Here is a 16,814-nt window from a genome sequence, read left to right as displayed (position 1 = left end):
ACAACTTTTTTCTAATTTTGGTTCTGTACATTACCACAATGAATTTTAAATGAAACAACTTGGATTCAGTTGAAGTGCAGACTTTCAGCTTTAATTCAGTGGGGTGAACAAAACGATTGCATAAACATGTGAGGCAACGAAAACACTTTTTAACACAATCACAAAATTAGAAAAAAGTTGTCTCTGTCCAAATATTTATGGACCTAACTGTATGTGTGTCTCAGATTTCAAGGTTGAAATCATTCTAAAGTGTGCACAACTGAATGTTGCTTTGGGATCCTCTTCATGGCAAATGTTTCCCTTGCATAATATATTTGTCAAACTGGCTGTGTGTGGCTTTTTTTGAACCTTGAAATGGTAAGACAATGGTTAGACAATTTGAAAACGTCCGTATTTCAAATCTGCTTATCCTACTTCAGAGTTGTTTGGTGCTGGAGCATATAATAACAGCATTGAAAGCAAGACAGGAACCAAACCTTGGAATGGACACTAGTCCATTTTTAACAGACTAACTCACCTAGGGTTTTTTTTATAGAATTGTAATGATAATAGTTTATTCCTTTTTCTTTTAGGTCCAGACATAGTCCATGAAAGGTAATGAGTTAGCTTTTCTCCACAGGCTTTCCTGTCACATGAATTAATCATGTAGCATGTAATGGAAATTGCTGGGCTTGTAATACTGTTTCTCAGAGCCCTTTTAATTGGACAGTCAGTCAGTGCTTTTAATTATATTTTTGGCATAGGATGATTCACAACAGCCATCCATCCATTCATCAATCCATCCATCCATCTCCCTAACCTACTTAATCAGGGCAGGGTCACAAAGCAGTTGCAGCCTATCCTAGCAATCATTGGGTACCAGGCAGGAACAACACATGGACAGGGTGGCAGTTAATCACAAAGTGAACACATGCACTAGGGCCAATTTAACAACATTAATTTACCAAGCTTGCATGTCTTTAGACCATACGAGGAAACCAGAGCATCTAGTCTCCTTGTTTTGAGGTAACATCATTACCTCTCTGCCTGTCTAATTCAAAACAATAGATTTCAATTGAACACTTTAGTTTAGTGCCAAAGCTTTCTTACTTATAGTCTGTGTTTTACAAATAACAATTTAGTTCTATTGGCTTTTTTATGGCAGTGCAGTCGACATTCAGTAGATTCTTTTAGCATTGTGGTTTCACTTATAATAATCCCAAATTTCTCATCAATATTGATTTAACTGTTTACAGAAAGTAGGAAGTAGAAACCATAAAGCCAGGTAAATTACCTTGGTTGTGTTTTATATTGAAAAGCTGAAGCAAAACTGAATAGCCGAAGAAAGTTCACTATTCCATAAGTGACTATAAGAAACTATAATATTTATTAACAATAAATGTTATGTAATTTAGCAAAACCTTTTTCTTTTTGAGGCTATATTAACTTTAAGAGACACTGGAATTCAATTCAGTAAACAACAGCCTGCACTTTAAGATCATAAGGCTGCAACTTGGATGGTGCTCTGATTAGTCAGTATGAAATACACCTGTTTGCAGATGTGCTAGGACACAGACAGACAGACATATGGATAGATCAGTCAAACTTTATATGTCCCAAGGGGTTATGTGCCATACTTTAAAATGTTTGAACAACATTTCTCTAGACATCTGAAAAAAATAATAGTCTACCACAGGGAACTGAAGAAATAAAATCCGCATTTACAAATGGGCAGCATGGTGGTGCAGTGTTGCCACACAGCACCGGAGTCTTGGGTTAAAATCTCGGCCTAGGCATTATGTCTGTGGAGCTTGCACATTCTCTCCATATCTGCATTTGTATGTTGATTATAAACTGATGCTGTATGAGAATGTGGTTGTGTGTGTAGGTGAGTTTTGTGTGGATTGAGTCCAGCTCAGGGTGGAATGTCCACGGCTACTGAGATACTCACCACCTCTCTGTAGCCTTGAAATTGGTAAATGAGTTAGGAGATGGATAGAGGGCTTCACAAATGCAAAAGAAGTAGCAACTGAACACTTTATCATTACTGAGAGTTTGTCTTGTAATTATGTGAAGCTTGTGCTTCTTAAGCTAAAGAGGGTGCCCTCTAACCAAATGAAATTAGTGTGGGCTTTGAAAGGAGGTACAATGTTTGTTTTTGTGGTTCAATGAGCTGCCACAGCTTAATCCTGCTGAGTTTAATATTTAACTCTAATTAAACACAGATGATTGTGAGTGTTTACAGTCCACTATTTAAGCTTTACTTAAGCTTACGTTTACTGTGCCCCAGCTAGTCTTCCAGCACTCTCTGTAACCTTGCATTTCAGTAGACAGGCTGTATTGGGCTTAAGTATATTTGGACAATTTGGGAAGGTGCAAAGTGCTTTATAAAGTAAATGTAGTATACAGATGTTCATGATCTAAATGTAGTATACAGATGTTCATGAGCACGTCCATGTCTCTGTAATACTAAAAAGGCAGAGGAACAAGACAGAATTATAGTGTAAATATAAGAGAATTATCCCATCATTCTCTATTACCATATTCACTTCTCTTGTATATGTGTGTGGGACTTCCTGTGTTTTATATATTTGCTGGCCTCATATTTAAGTAGCTTTTTCATGTTCATTACTAGTATTATAATCAGTGACGTAGACATTAAATTGGAAAATTTTAAAGAAGTCCTTAACTAGCCCCACTTTAAGTCAGGAACCAGGCAGGAGAAGGCTTGTCCATTGCGTCTTTTATTTCTCATCATGAAGAGGGATACACTCGCAGCAGCCTGTGATGGAATGGTCAATAAGCAAAGTACAGGCTCATATTTTTAATAATTGAACTTAAACATCAGTGCTGAATTAATGCATACACATCACCTGGCATTTACTCTGATTGGTTTGTTGGCTTACTCACCTAAATAATGTATCCAAATAAAAGTCTTATTCTACTGCACTCTTGTTCTTCTCATATCTCTCAGGTTCAGCTCTTACACTTGAAATTTTTGTGTTTGTTGTTAACTTGACCTTTATCTGATTACCTGATATGCTTGAACATGTTTCTGACATGTATTACCCCTTTTATACTACTTCTAAGATAGATGCTATAGTTTAATATGAAAAGGCATACCGAAACACTTCATACACAATAACTTTATTACCCCTAATTTACTATGTGACCCCTAAGTATAATTTTTCTTCCACATCAACTTTCTTTTACTTTATTTGATACGATCAGTTCAATTCTTTTATATTCTAAAATGATGTTGAAGCATTTACATGCTCCTTTCTGGATCATAATGCCGACCAGGAGTTTATCTTTGTTTTCTGTTGTCCTTTATTTGTTTCACATTGTATTCATATAGATTTGAAAAGTGGAGGTGTTTATTTTTGTATCTGCATGGCATGTGCCTTAAGTTGCTTAGTGCCTCAGAACTGGTGCAGTATAAGTAAGTGGAAGTGATTGTATAGATTTTCTCTTGAATGAACTGATGTGCTATTCAGGACTGGCGACCATAAACTGGATGAGGCAAGTTCCAAAATACATGAATGAATGGATTATTCACAAATAATTACATCTCTGATTCTAAAATTTGAAAATGTTTACAGTTAGGCGTTTTCTAATTTTTGCGTCCTTGTGGTTTTCATCCAGTAAAGTAGATGGAAACGTACTCAAAAGCGAGGAGAGTGTGTTGAGCAGATGGAAAGAGTACTTTGAGAGGCTGATGAATGAAGAGAACGAGAGAGAGAAGAGGTTGGATGATGTGGAGATAGTGAATCGGGAAGTGCAATGGATTAGCAAGGAGGAAATAAGGACAGCTATGAAGAGGATGAAAAATGGAAAGGCCGTTAGTCCAGATGACATACCTGTGGAAGCATGGAGGTGTTTAGGAGAGATTGGAGTGGAGTTTTTAACCAGATTGTTTAATGGAATCTTGGAAAGTGAGAGGATGCCTGAGGAGTGGAGAAGAAGTGTACTGGTGCCGATATTTAAGAATAAGGGGGATGTGCAGGACTGCAGTAACTACAGGGGAATAAAATTGATGAGCCATAGCATGAAGTTATGGGAAAGAGTAGTGGAAGCTAAGTTAAGCAGTGAGGTGATGATTAGTGAGCAGCAGTATGGTTTCATGCCAAGAAAGAGCACCACAGATGCAATGTTTGTTCTGAGGATGTTGATGGAGAAGTATAGAGAAGGCCAGAAGGAGTTGCATTGTGTCTTTGTGGACCTGGAGAAAGCATATGACAGGGTGCCTCGAGTGGAGCTGTGGTATTGTATGAGGAAGTCGGGAGTGGCAGAGAAGTATGTAAGAGTTGTACAGGATGTGTATGAGGGAAGTGTGACAGTAGTGAGGTCTGCGGTAGGAGTGATGGATGCATTCAAGTTGGAGGTGGGATTACATCAGGGATCAGTTCTGAGCCCTTTCTTATTTGCAATGGTGGTGGACAGGTTGACAGACGAGATTAGACAGGAGTCCCCATGGACTATGATGTTTGCTGATGACATTGTGATCTGTAGTGATAGTAGGGAGCAGGTTGAGGAGACCCTGGAGAGGTGGAGATATGCTCTAGAGAGGAGAGGAATGAAGGTCAGTAGGAACATGATAGAACACGTGTGTAAATGAGAGGGAGTTCAGTGGAATGGTGAGGATGCAGGGTGCAGAGTTGGCGAAGGTGCAGGAGTTTAAATACTTGGGATCAACAGTACAGAGTAATGGGGATTGTGGAAGAGAGGTGAAAAAGAGAGTGCAGGCAGGGTGGATTGGATGGAGAAGAGTGTCAGGAGTAATTTGTGACAGACGGGTATCAGCAAGAGTGAAAGGGAAGGTCTACAGGACAGTAGTGAGACCGGCTATGTTATATGGGTTGGAGATGGTGGCACTGACCAGAAAGCAGGAGACTGAGCTGGAGGTAGCACAGTTAAAGATGCTAAGATTTGCACTGGGTGTGACGAGGATGGATAGGATTAGAAATGATGTACATTAATAGGCTAGAGTTTGTTAGTCTTGGCAACAACAGATCCAGCTCAGCACCAGTCACACAAGGAGTTCCTCAGGGCTCTGTCCTTGGCCCTCTTCTCTTCTGTATTTACATGCTTCCCCTTGGCCATATTATACGTAGCTATGGACTGGGTTATGATTTTTATGCAGATGATACTCAACTCTACTTCAATGTTAAAAGTGGAACTTCATCAGAGCTTTCTCCGCTCACAACCTGCCTTAGTGAAATTAAAACCTGGATGGAGCAGAACTCTTTAAAATTAAATTGCAACAAAACTGAACTCCTGCAAATTGGGACTAAAGTGCAACTTAATAAAATGAGCTCCTTCCCAGTCAGTCTTGGCGGTGATCTCATCAGACCTGCCTCTACTGTAAAGAATCTTGGTGTCATTTTTGATTCCTCCCTCTCTTATTCCGCCCACATAAATCACATTAAGAAACTTTCCTACTTTCACCTCCGTAACATATCCCGTGTTCACTCCTTCCTCTCCTTCTCTAATGCTGAGAAACTTGTCCATGCTTTTATCACATCCCGCATCGATTATTGTAATTCCCTACTTGCAGGTGCCCCTTCTATTCTTCTATCACAGCTCCAGCTTATTCAAAACTCAGCTGCAAGAGTCCTTACTCGAACCAGCAGCAGCGAGCACATCACACCCATCCTGCTGCGTCTTCACTGGCTCCCTGTGTCTTACAGAATCGAATTTAAAATCCTACTATTAACCTACAAAGCCTTAAGTAACCTCGCGCCAAACTACATCAGTGACCTTCTCCATCACTATGTGCCAGTCCGCCCACTAAGGTCCTCTGATTCTGGAAATCTTGTTGTGCCCCACACTAATCTACACTCAATGGGTGACAGGGCCTTCAGCTGTATAGCACCCAGACTCTGGAATGACCTACCGAAATTAATCAGGTCAGCTGACTCCATGAATTCTTTTAAAAAAACAACTCAAAACTCATCTGTTCAGGAAGGCTTTTAGCTCTGCTTGACTTTATTACCCTTCTCTCAGTTTACCTCTCTGTCAAGATGCTCATATAAACTGTATGTGTGTGTGCTAGACCATCAATTATGTTGTCTGTTTTTTTTCTTCTCTGAATTCACTGTCGTAAACTTTATTTATTTATCTGGTTTGTACAATGCTATATACTGTATACCCTGCCGTTCTTTCTTATATTCTGTAAGTGCCTTGAGCATGGGAAAGGCACTATATAAATAAAATATTATTATTATTATTACATTAGAGGGTCAGCTCAAGTTGGACGGTTGGGAGACAAAGTCAGAGAGGCGAGATTGCGTTGGTTTGGACATGTGCAGAGGAGAGATGCTGAGTATATTGGGAAAAGGATGCCAAGGATAGAGCTACCAGGGAAGAGGAAAAGAGGAAGGCCTAAGTGAAGGTTTATGGATTTGGTGAGAGAGGACATGCAGGTGATGGGTGTAACAGAACAAGATGCAGAGAACAGAAGGATATAGAAGAAGATGGTCCGCTGTGGCAACCCCTACCTGGAGCAGTCGAAAGAAGATGAAGAAACCCATCTGTATCAGTAAAGACTAAACACAGGAAGTTTGCAGGTTGTGACATAAATTGCGAGGGGTTGCGCAGGACAGCCTGCTGCAACTTCTCTAAGTGACATGGAGGTTTTCCACAGTTATTTCAGGCATCAATCTTTCAGAATTTATTAATGATGCACTATTAACATTTAGATAACATCTGGTCAAGGATTCAGTATTGCAGTAAAATTTTTAAGTGCTTCTTTACACAATAGACACATGGAATAAGTTACCATACAGAGTAGTAGGACATAGTAGCTCTTTGGGTGAAATGATATTTTCAAAATGATAAATAGGTGTTGACAAGCTGCTTTGGGCTAAATTGTTTTCTTTTTAAAGTGTAAGCATAACTTATGTCCTAAATGATAAGATCAATTTTTTTAAAAGACAAAACTGTGAATTATTGTTTTCCTTTTAGCAGTTCCATGTTTTACCTCTCAATAAATTGGTCAAACTTTTAAATAAACTTATCAAACATGACCTTCCCCCCAGCTCTCTGATGTGTAAAATGCAGACCAGTATAAAAGCTGTTAAACTGAACTATACTGTTCTGCATGGGACATGTATAAAATGGTTGACCGCTGTGACAGTGAATATAAGCTTGTCTGAACATAAATCACCCCAGGTAATTTAATTTATATATTAAACTTGTGCCCTACTCATAATTAGGGGCCTTTATCTTAGCACCAGTATTTTAGTAATTGCAGCTGTGTAAAGTTGACAGTTGCGACTTACTCCAGAATATGCTGAAATTGCACCAGCATTAATACAATTGATTTGTACAAGCTTGCACTTTCCCTTGTCCACTTCTCTTTCATCCTTACTTTTTTTTTTTTTTTTTTTTTTTTTAAACAAAGTCTTTGAACCCTTTGAGGGCTTTCCAGTGTTAGTCTGAAAATTGTTAAAGTCCAATTTCACATAATGTCTTGTTGTTCTTGTTGAAGAAGTCATTGTAAAGTGATGGCTGAGGCCCACTTTATTAATTCCCTTCTGCTTTGAAACATTTCAGTCATGTCACCGATTTAATCTCCCTTTGCTTAAACTGAAAAGGTTTGACTCCTTCAACCTTTCCTCATAGCACATACATTGCAGACCTGCAATCAGCCTAGTCACCTGCCTCTGTACTTTCTTTAGTCGTACCATGTCTTTTTTTGCAATATGGAGACCATAGCCTTACTCCAGGTGAGGCCTCAATAGTGTGTTATATGACTTAAGCATAACCTCCTTTGAAATTTACTTTACACAACATGCAATATAACCTAACATGGTGTAGTTTTAAGTTTCAGTCCCCCCCATTGTGTATTCAGATATAACATTTACATTTGCATTGTACAATACTTTACATTTATTTACACTAAATTTCATCTGCCATAAATCTGCTCACCTACACACTGCACTCTTAATGCCCACTTCTTTCAGTTATATCACTAAACTTTCATGTGGTACCTTATCAAAACCATTCTGAAAATCAAGATAAATAATATCATATGCACCTCTCCCATTGTATGCTTTTGTTACTTCCTCCTAGAATTCCAGCATATTAACCCACACAGACTGTTCATTAATACACCTGTTCTTACCATGTGGTACTTGGATTTTTTTCCTGAATAATTGCTTCTATTAGTTTACCCATTATACACTTTAAATTTACTGGCACATAATTACTAGTATCATCCCAATCACCCTTTTTATATAAGAGGTTAACGCATCTTCTTCTTCTTTTGGCTGCTCCTGTTAGGGATTGCCACAGCGGATCATCTTCTTCCATATCTTTCTGTCCTCTGCATCTTGTTCTGTTACACTCATCACCTGCATGTCCTCTCTCGCCACATCCATAAAAATTCTCTTAGGCCTTCCTCTTTTTCTCTTGCCTGGCAGTTCTATCCTTAGCATCCTTCTCCAATAGACCCAGCATCTCTCCTCTGCACATGTCCAAACCAATGCAATCTCGCCTCTCTGACTTTGTCTCCCAACTGTCCAACTTGAGCTGACCCTCTAATGTACTAATTTCTAATCCTATCCATCCTCGTCACACCCAGTGCAAATCTTAGCATCTTTAACTCTGTCACCTCCAGCTCTGTCTCCTGTTTTCTGGTTAGTGCCACCATCTCCAACCCATATAACATAGCTGGTCTAACTACCATCTTGTAGACCTTCCCTTTCACTCTTGCTGATACCCTTCTGTCACAAATTACTCCTGACACTCTTCTCCACCCATTCCACCCTGCCTGCACTGTTTTTAACCTCTCTTCCACAATCCCCATTACTCTGTACTGCTGATCCCAAATATTTAAACTCATCCACCTTTGCCAACTCTACTCCCTACATCCTCACCATTTCACTGACCTTCCTGTCATTTACACACATGTATTCTGTCTTATTCCTACTGACCTTCATTCCTGTCCTCTCTAGAACATAGCTCCACCTGTTCAGGGTCTCCTCAGCCTGCTCCCTACTATTGCTACAGATCACAATGTCATCAGCAAACATCATAGTCCACAGGGACTCCTGTCTAATCTCGTATGTCAACCTATCCATCACCATTGCAAATAAGAAAGGGCTCAGAGCCGATCCCTGATGTAATCCCACCTCCAACTTGAATGCATCCGTCACTCCTACTGCAGACCTCACCACTGTCACACTTCCCTCGTACATATCCTGTACAACTCTTACATACTTCTCTGCCACTCCCGACTTTCTCATACAATACCATAGCTCCTCTCGAGGCACCCTGCCATATGCTTTCTCCAGGTCCACAAAGACGCAATGCAACTCCTTCTGGCCTTCTCTATACTTCTCCATCAACATCCTCAGGGCAAGCATTGCATCTGTGGTGCTCTTTCTTGGCAAGAAAGATGAAGGGCTAAATATGTGAAGCATTTTGAAACGTACGCATATTCCCTTTAATGGCTGTTATCTAACACAATGCTTTACTTCATAATAAATGCAAAATAATTTTCAAATTTGTGGCAGCCTTCTAGTCAAATTGCTAAAATCAGGGCAAAATTTTATTTTTAAACTTAGAATATGTTTGTTTTCATTCTTTCACACCAACAATTAACACTTTAAGGCATCTAAGAGGAAACAATTTATTTATTTACAGTATATTTGTCAAGTATACTAATGTCTGCTTGTCTCGTTGTTTGTGAGGATGGATGCAATTTGAGATTTACTGCTAATGTAAAGTGCCCCTATAATTAAAATGCATATATTATACTTAAAGGTTTATTTAATTGTAATACACTTTCTGCTGCCTTTATAACAATAGATAAAACAAAAAGATTTGATTGCCATTTTAAAAGTTGGAACTAGTGCAATATTGAAGAGTTGTAACTTTGAGTAAGAATGTGAAAGGGCAAGAGAAAGCCCTAGACAGGACAGGGGATGATGAGCGATGGGGGAATGACAATACCAGGACAAGTTTCAGATGGTCTCAGTGTAGAATAGGAATATATAATGAATGCTGGGAAAATTATCAAAGTAGACCTTGGCAGCCCCTCCTTTAACCGTCACCTTATCGTGGTGGAGGGGTTTGCGTGTCCCAATGATCCTAGGAGCTCTGTTGTCCGGGGCTTTATGCCCCTGGTAGGGCCACCCAAGGCAAACTGGTCCTAGGTGAGGGATGAGACAAAGAGCGGTTAAACAAACCTCCTATGAAGAAAAACCATTTTGGACGGCGTTTTCCCTTGCCCGGACGCGGGTCACCGGGGCCCCACTCTGGAGCCAGGCCTGGAGGTGGGGCTCGATGGCGAGCGCCTGGTGGCCGGGCCTGCACCCATGGGGCTCGGCCGGGCACAGCCCGAAGAGGCAACGTGGGTCCCCCTTCCCATGGGCTCACCACCTATGGGAGGGGCCAAGGAGGTCGGGTGCAGTGTGAGTTGGGTGGTGGCCGAAGGCGGGGACCTTGGCGGTCCGATCCTCGGCTACAGAAACTGGCTCTTGGGACGTGGAATGTCACCTCTCTGAAGGGGAAGGAGCCTGAGCTAGTGCGCGAAGTTGAGAGGTTCCGGCTAGATATAGTCGGGCTCACCTCGACGCACAGCTTGGACTCTGGAACCAATCTCCTTGAGAGGGGCTGGACTCTCTATCACTCTGGAGTTGCCCCCGGTGAGAGGCGCCGAGCAGGTGTGGGTATACTTATTGCCCCCCAACTTGGAGCCTGTACATTGGGGTTTACCCCGGTGGACGAGAGGGTAGCCTCATTTCGCCTTCGGGTGGGGGGACGGGTCCTAACTGTTGTTTGTGCGTATGCACCGAACAGCAGTTCGGAGTACCCACCCTTTTTGGAGTCCCTGGAGGGGGTGCTAGAGGGCATACCTTCTGGGGACTCCCTCGTTCTGCTGGGAGACTTCAATGCTCACGTGGGCAATGACAGTGAGACCTGGAAGGGCGTGATTGGGAGGAATGGCCCCCCTGATCTGAACCCGAGCGGTGTTTTGTTATTGGACTTCTGTGCTCGTCACGGATTGTCCATAACGAACACCATGTTCAAGCATAGGGGTGTTCATATGTGCACTTGGCACCAGGACACCCTAGGCCTCAGTTCGATGATCGACTTTGTGGTCGTGTCGTCGGACTTGCGGCCACATGTCTTGGACACTCGGGTGAAGAGAGGGGCGGAGCTGTCAACTGATCACCACCTGGTGGTGAGTTGGCTTCGATGGTGGGGGAGGATGCCGGTCAGGCGTGGTAGGCCCAAACGTGTTGTGAGGGTTTGCTGGGAACGTCTGGCAGAGCCCCCTGTCAGAAGTAGCTTCAACTCCCACCTCCGGCAGAACTTCGACCACATCCCGAGGGAGGTGGGGGACATTGAGTCCGAATGGGCCATGTTCCGTGCCTCTATTGTTGAGGCAGCTGACCGGAGCTGTGGCCGTAAGGTGGTCGGTGCCTGTCGTGGCGGCAATCCCCGAACCCGCTGGTGGACACCGGCGGTGAAGGATGCCGTCAAGCTGAAGAAGGAGTCCTACAGGACCCTTTTGTCCTGTGGGACCCCGGAGGCAGCTGATAGGTACCGGCAGGCCAAGCGGAATGCGGCTTTGGTGGTTGCTGAGGCAAAAACTCGGGCGTGGGAGGAGTTTGGGGAGGCCATGGAGAATGACTTTCGGACGGCTTCGAGGAGATTCTGGTCCACCATCCGGCGTCTCAGGAAGGGGAAGCAGTGCAGTGTCAACACTGTAGATGGTGGGGATGGTGCGCTGCTGACCTCGACTCGGGACGTTGTGGGTCGGTGGGGGGAATACTTCGAAGACCTCCTCAATCCCATTAACATGCCTTCCAATGAGGAAGCAGAGCCTGGGGACTCAGAGGTGGGCTCCCCCATCTCTGGGACTGAGGTCACTGAGGTGGTCAAAAAACTCCTTGGTGGCAGGGCCCCGGGGGTGGATGAGATACGCCCGGAGTTCCTCAAGGCTCTGGATGTTGTAGGACTGTCTTGGCTGACACGCCTCTGCAACATCGCATGGACATCAGGGACAGTGCCTCTGGATTGGCAGACCGGGGTGGTGGTCCCCCTCTTTAAGAAGGGGGATCGGAGGGTGTGTTCCAACTACAGAGGGATCACACTCCTCAGCCTCCCTGGAAAAGTCTATTCAGGGGTCCTGGAGAGGAGGGTCCGTCGGATAGTCGAGCCTCGGATTCAGGAGGAACAGTGTGGTTTTCGTCCTGGTCGCGGAACAGTGGACCAGCTCTATACCCTTAGCAGGGTCCTGGAGGGTGCATGGGAGTTTGCCCAACCAGTCTACATGTGTTTTGTGGACTTAGAAAAGGCATTCGACCGTGTCCCTCGGGGAATCCTGTGGGGGGTACTCCGAGAGTATGGGGTACCGGCCCCCCTGATAAGGGCTGTTCAGTCCCTGTACGATCAGTGCCAGAGCTTGGTCCGCATTGCCGGCAGTAAGTCGAACCCGTTTCCAGTGAGAGTTGGACTCCGCCAGGGCTGCCCTTTGTCACCGATTCTGTTCATAACTTTTATGGACAGAATTTCTAGGCGCAGCCAGGGTGTTGAGGGGGTCCGGTTTGGTGGGCTCAGGATTGGGTCACTGCTTTTTGCAGATGATGTTGTCCTGTTTGCTTCATCAGGCCGTGATCTTCAGCTCTCTCTGGATCGGTTCGCAGCCGAGTGTGAAGCGGCTGGGATGAGAATCAGCACCTCCACATTCGAGACCATGGTCCTCAACCGGAAAAGGGTGGAGTGCCCTCTCAGGGTTGGTAGCGAGATCCTGCCCCAAGTGGAGGAGTTCAAGTATCTCGGGGTCTTGTTCACGAGTGAGGGAAGAATGGAGCGTGAGATCGACAGGCGGATCGGTGCGGCATCCGCAGTAATGCGGACGTTGCATCGGTCTTTCGTGGTGAAAAAGGAGCTGAGCCGCAAGGCGAAGCTCTCAATTTACCAGTCGATCTATGTTCCTACCCTCACCTATGGTCATGAGCTATGGGTAGTGACCGAAAGAACGAGATCGCGAATACAAGCGGCTGAAATGAGTTTCCTCCGCAGGGTGTCTGGGCTTTCCCTTAAAGATAGGGTGAGAAGCTCAGTCATCCGGGAGGGGCTCAGAGTAGAGCCGCTGCTCCTCCGCATCGAGAGGAGTCAGATGAGGTGGCTCGGGCATCTGATCAGGATGCCTCCTGGACGCCTCCCTGGTGAGGTGTTCCAGGCACGTCCAACCGGGAGGAGGCCCCGGGGAAGACCCAGGACACGCTGGAGGGACTATGTCTCTCGACTGGCCTGGGAACGCCTTGGGATTCTCCCGGAAGAGCTAGAAGAAGTGGCCGGGGAGAGGGAAGTCTGGGCATCTCTGCTCAAGCTGCTGCCCCCGCGACCCGACCTCGGATAAGCGGGAGACAATGGATGGATGGATGGAGACCTTGGCAGGCTAGCTTAACCACATCAAACATGCATCATCATGTGTGGCTGGATCACTGTTGAAGGTGGATAAACTTACAAGTGTGTTTTGATTAATGGCACTTCTAGCACTGATTAATATTAATTGAATGAAAAAATGCAATTGTGTTGAAAAATATTATCTATTAATGTCTTCTTCTTTTGTAGATGCTTTTATTTTTGAAAAGCCCAGTGAATCTACAGAAAGTGTCCGCAATGAGTTTGCTGTTGAATTTGCCTCAGAAGGTCTCGTTGGCATCTGTTCATCCAGAAACACATCAGTACAACCCCCTACAATCAACTTCTCATTGAAACATTTGGGCACCGAAATAAGGTGACTTTAGAATTTATTTTACAAGAACACTGTTTGTGTTCTTTTCTTGGGGGAGATGTACAATATTTGTCTTGGTCTGTTTTTTTGCTGTTGGCATTTATTCAACTTACCTACTGTTGCTTTTGGTCTTTATTACATCAGTTCAGTCTTGTGGATGGGAGTCATGCTTGGGCTATGGTGAAAGGGGGTGATTTTGCAGTCAGCTGCACCTTTTGCTGTTTATTTGCTGAACAAGAACCTATTTTCTGCATCTAATTTGTTCAACATTTGCATTTACAGATGTCACTATCAACAAGCAGTCACAAACACAACTTTTGTTTCAAATATACTGAAAAGCATTTTACATTTATGCTTCCATGTTTGAGAAGTACTACATAACTTTTATTTTTTTTACAGGAATTCCATGACTCATCGAAGGCAAGGGAAAGGGAACAGTGAGAACAGAAGGAGTGTTTTTTATACAGCCAATGAGGAATGGGAAATGATCGATGCCCCTACAAAAGAGCTACAGGAGCAACTTGTTGCACATGAATTGACAAAGAAACCTCACCCTGACACTCACAGATGTATGTTTTTTAGGAAATTGTTTGTCTTGTTCTGTTTGGGGAATGCATTAGCCAGAAAACACAAGCTAGACAATGCATGCTTACTAGCAGCATGGTGCAAAGCCTGTTGTGATGTGGCAAAGCGAGTGAGATGCTTAGGAATAATGCTTCATGCAGCATGTAAAAAGAGATACCTTTTGAAACACTCTATTATCCTGAGTTTGATTTTAAGTGTGTGTGAAAAGAAAGAGTCAAGGTTGTTAGAAGGTAAGCTAAGCCTCCTATGTTAAAGGGAAGAACTGTACTGAAAGTTACCATGCCTATAAAGGTAGGTGACGGCGTTATATTTTCTTCAAGAGATTACTCTCTCTATGAGTTTTTTTTTCAATTATTTCACAGCTAAAAAGCCATGTTTTTACCCCATACGGAAGATTGCCAATAATGGAACACACTTTTCATTAAAGAAAGAAATTACATGTAACTTTATTTATAGTGTTTAATCAGCCTCTTTAGGACAAAAATCTGTTTAAGGCAATGGAATGCAGCACATCATTAGAAAAAAAGCCAGTTCCATTTAATGGAAAATCTGCCATTCTCTTGACTTGCACTGTGAACTCCTGTAGCTCAGTCAGATGATGTCATGTAGCTTGTTTCAGTAAAAAATCCAATAGCTTCTCTAGCAAGGCAGTGTAGATTATGGGCATTGAGCAGCAAAGGTTGTGTTAGGCAAAGGGGTAATAGCCAGATTATTACTAGTTAATATTATTTAAAACAGTAAAATTAAAGATACCCACATTTACCATTGGTTACAAAACTGTCATTGACATTTTGTTATCCATTACATATTCTTCCCAATTCTATTTCTTGCTGAAACATTCTAGAAACAATTTTAATATGATAATGCCTCTTGTCAGTAGCCTTCTTTGTTCTGTAGTTCCTCTCTCACTTTTCCTTTCCCTCCCTGTTTATTCTTATCTATGCCCATGTCAACTGCATTTTAAGCCTTCTTTGTTGTTTTGTATAGTGTCTAATGTTAAATAAAGGTTTTTTTTTGTTTGTTTTTTTAATAACCGAGGTATTGTTTTGTGTTTAGGTATATAGAATTCAAAGTGAGATTATTACTTTAGCTTGTTACACACCGGATTGTAAACTTATGCTCATAATGTACCCCAGTACGTCACCAGTTTTTATTTTTACTGCCCTTTGTCCAAAAGTGAAATACTCCCAAATCACTAATGTTCATTTTTTTATGAATTGAAGGTGTAGTATAATGTGATGCAAGAACATGGTATACATAACTCACCAGTACCGTTTAACTTCAGCCTTTTGACATTCAAGAGTAGCAAATTAAAAGCATTTGGTGTATGGCATTAAGCATCCCTCATCCTCCACTTTTCGGTTATAGTCCAGTTAAAATGGATCCTGGGTGGGGAATGTGCACATTAGTGGGTATTGTTTTCTAATCTTTTCTTGCTGTCATGCAGCATATGAAGACTTGTGACACATTATAAATAAGTAAATACTTTTTTTAATTCTAAATGGTTTCCATTGGCAGGTACAACAGAAGTGTAACTTTTCTTTTTAAAGCTGCCGGCTGTTTTTGTTAAATATATTTATTAGATATGCGTGCATATTTTTCTGTTCTCACTTAGATGAGACATAGTTCAATTAAGGCACTATTACTAGAAACTAAGAAAAACCTTCTTTTACAGTTTCTTCTGGTTCAGCATTCACATTTGATTTTGGGCGATATTCAAGGGTGAAGCGACCATTTCTTCGGGATATGGTAGGACAAAATAAAAATCGCCATAGCTGTGAGTCTTCATCAGCTGAGTGGGTTTCAAGCAATGGTGGCAAACCATCAGAAGCTCAGCACAAACTCCAGAGCCAGCAGGAGGAGATAAAAAAGCTGAAGGAGGAGCTTGTTAATCAAAAGGTACCTTGCTGAGCATCACCTGAATAAAATGGAGTGTCACTGTTACCTGTAATCATTAAAGTATAATTTTGAAATGATATGAAATGATAACCTAACCATTCACCTAACCTAACCTGCCAAGCTGTCCTGAATTCTAGGTAGCAAATGACAGACTTGTTATATGTATTTTGAATTCAGTTAATTTTTTTCCAACTTATGACCTGCATATTCTACTATATTGGCTGTGATTCTATTAAAATTGTTGTTTGCTTTTGAAAATTGCATGTAGAATGAAAACGTTGAGTAGGCCTTGAGTAGTGCTGTCTCCTTTTAAGAATTTGCTGTTTATTGTTTACCATCTCCCACCTTTTATTAGTAGCTTTTGCACTCGTCACCTGTAGGAAGTATTTTTAACACTCATGTTTCAGGTGTGTGCTAAGGTTTGAATATTGTCAGTCTTTCTGATTTACTTTTACTGCATATTTATTATATACTGCTCTTTCTATATTTTTGTGTCTAATACAGATTTCACAGGTTTATTTGCATAGATCTGATAAGTATCACTAATTTTACAAAGATAACAAAATGTTACTGATATCTTCCTGATTAATGA

The 16,814-nt window shown here is 42.3% G+C and overlaps 1 protein-coding gene across 4 annotated transcripts in view; it reads left to right on the top strand.

The window, feature by feature from the left end:
* tbc1d2b (TBC1 domain family, member 2B) overlaps window positions 1–16,814 on the top strand; it is a 75,962-nt gene that overhangs the window by 34,187 nt on the left and 24,961 nt on the right. For 3 of the 4 annotated variants that reach the window (XM_028823617.2, XM_028823618.2, XM_028823619.2), the window contains exons 3-5: window positions 13,576–13,741; window positions 14,138–14,307; window positions 15,999–16,222. In XM_028823617.2, coding sequence (XP_028679450.1) covers window positions 13,576–13,741; window positions 14,138–14,307; window positions 15,999–16,222 — 560 coding nt within the window. Of the gene's footprint in view, window positions 1–570; window positions 595–13,575; window positions 13,742–14,137; window positions 14,308–15,998; window positions 16,223–16,814 lie in introns of those variants that run through there. The other variant, XM_028823621.2, reaches the window with a different exon arrangement.

This window comes from Erpetoichthys calabaricus, chromosome 17, assembly GCF_900747795.2.
Source record: "Erpetoichthys calabaricus chromosome 17, fErpCal1.3, whole genome shotgun sequence".
In the NCBI taxonomy this organism is placed as follows: Eukaryota; Metazoa; Chordata; class Cladistia; order Polypteriformes; family Polypteridae; genus Erpetoichthys; species Erpetoichthys calabaricus.
This window is presented reverse-complemented; position numbering and strand designations above follow the sequence as displayed.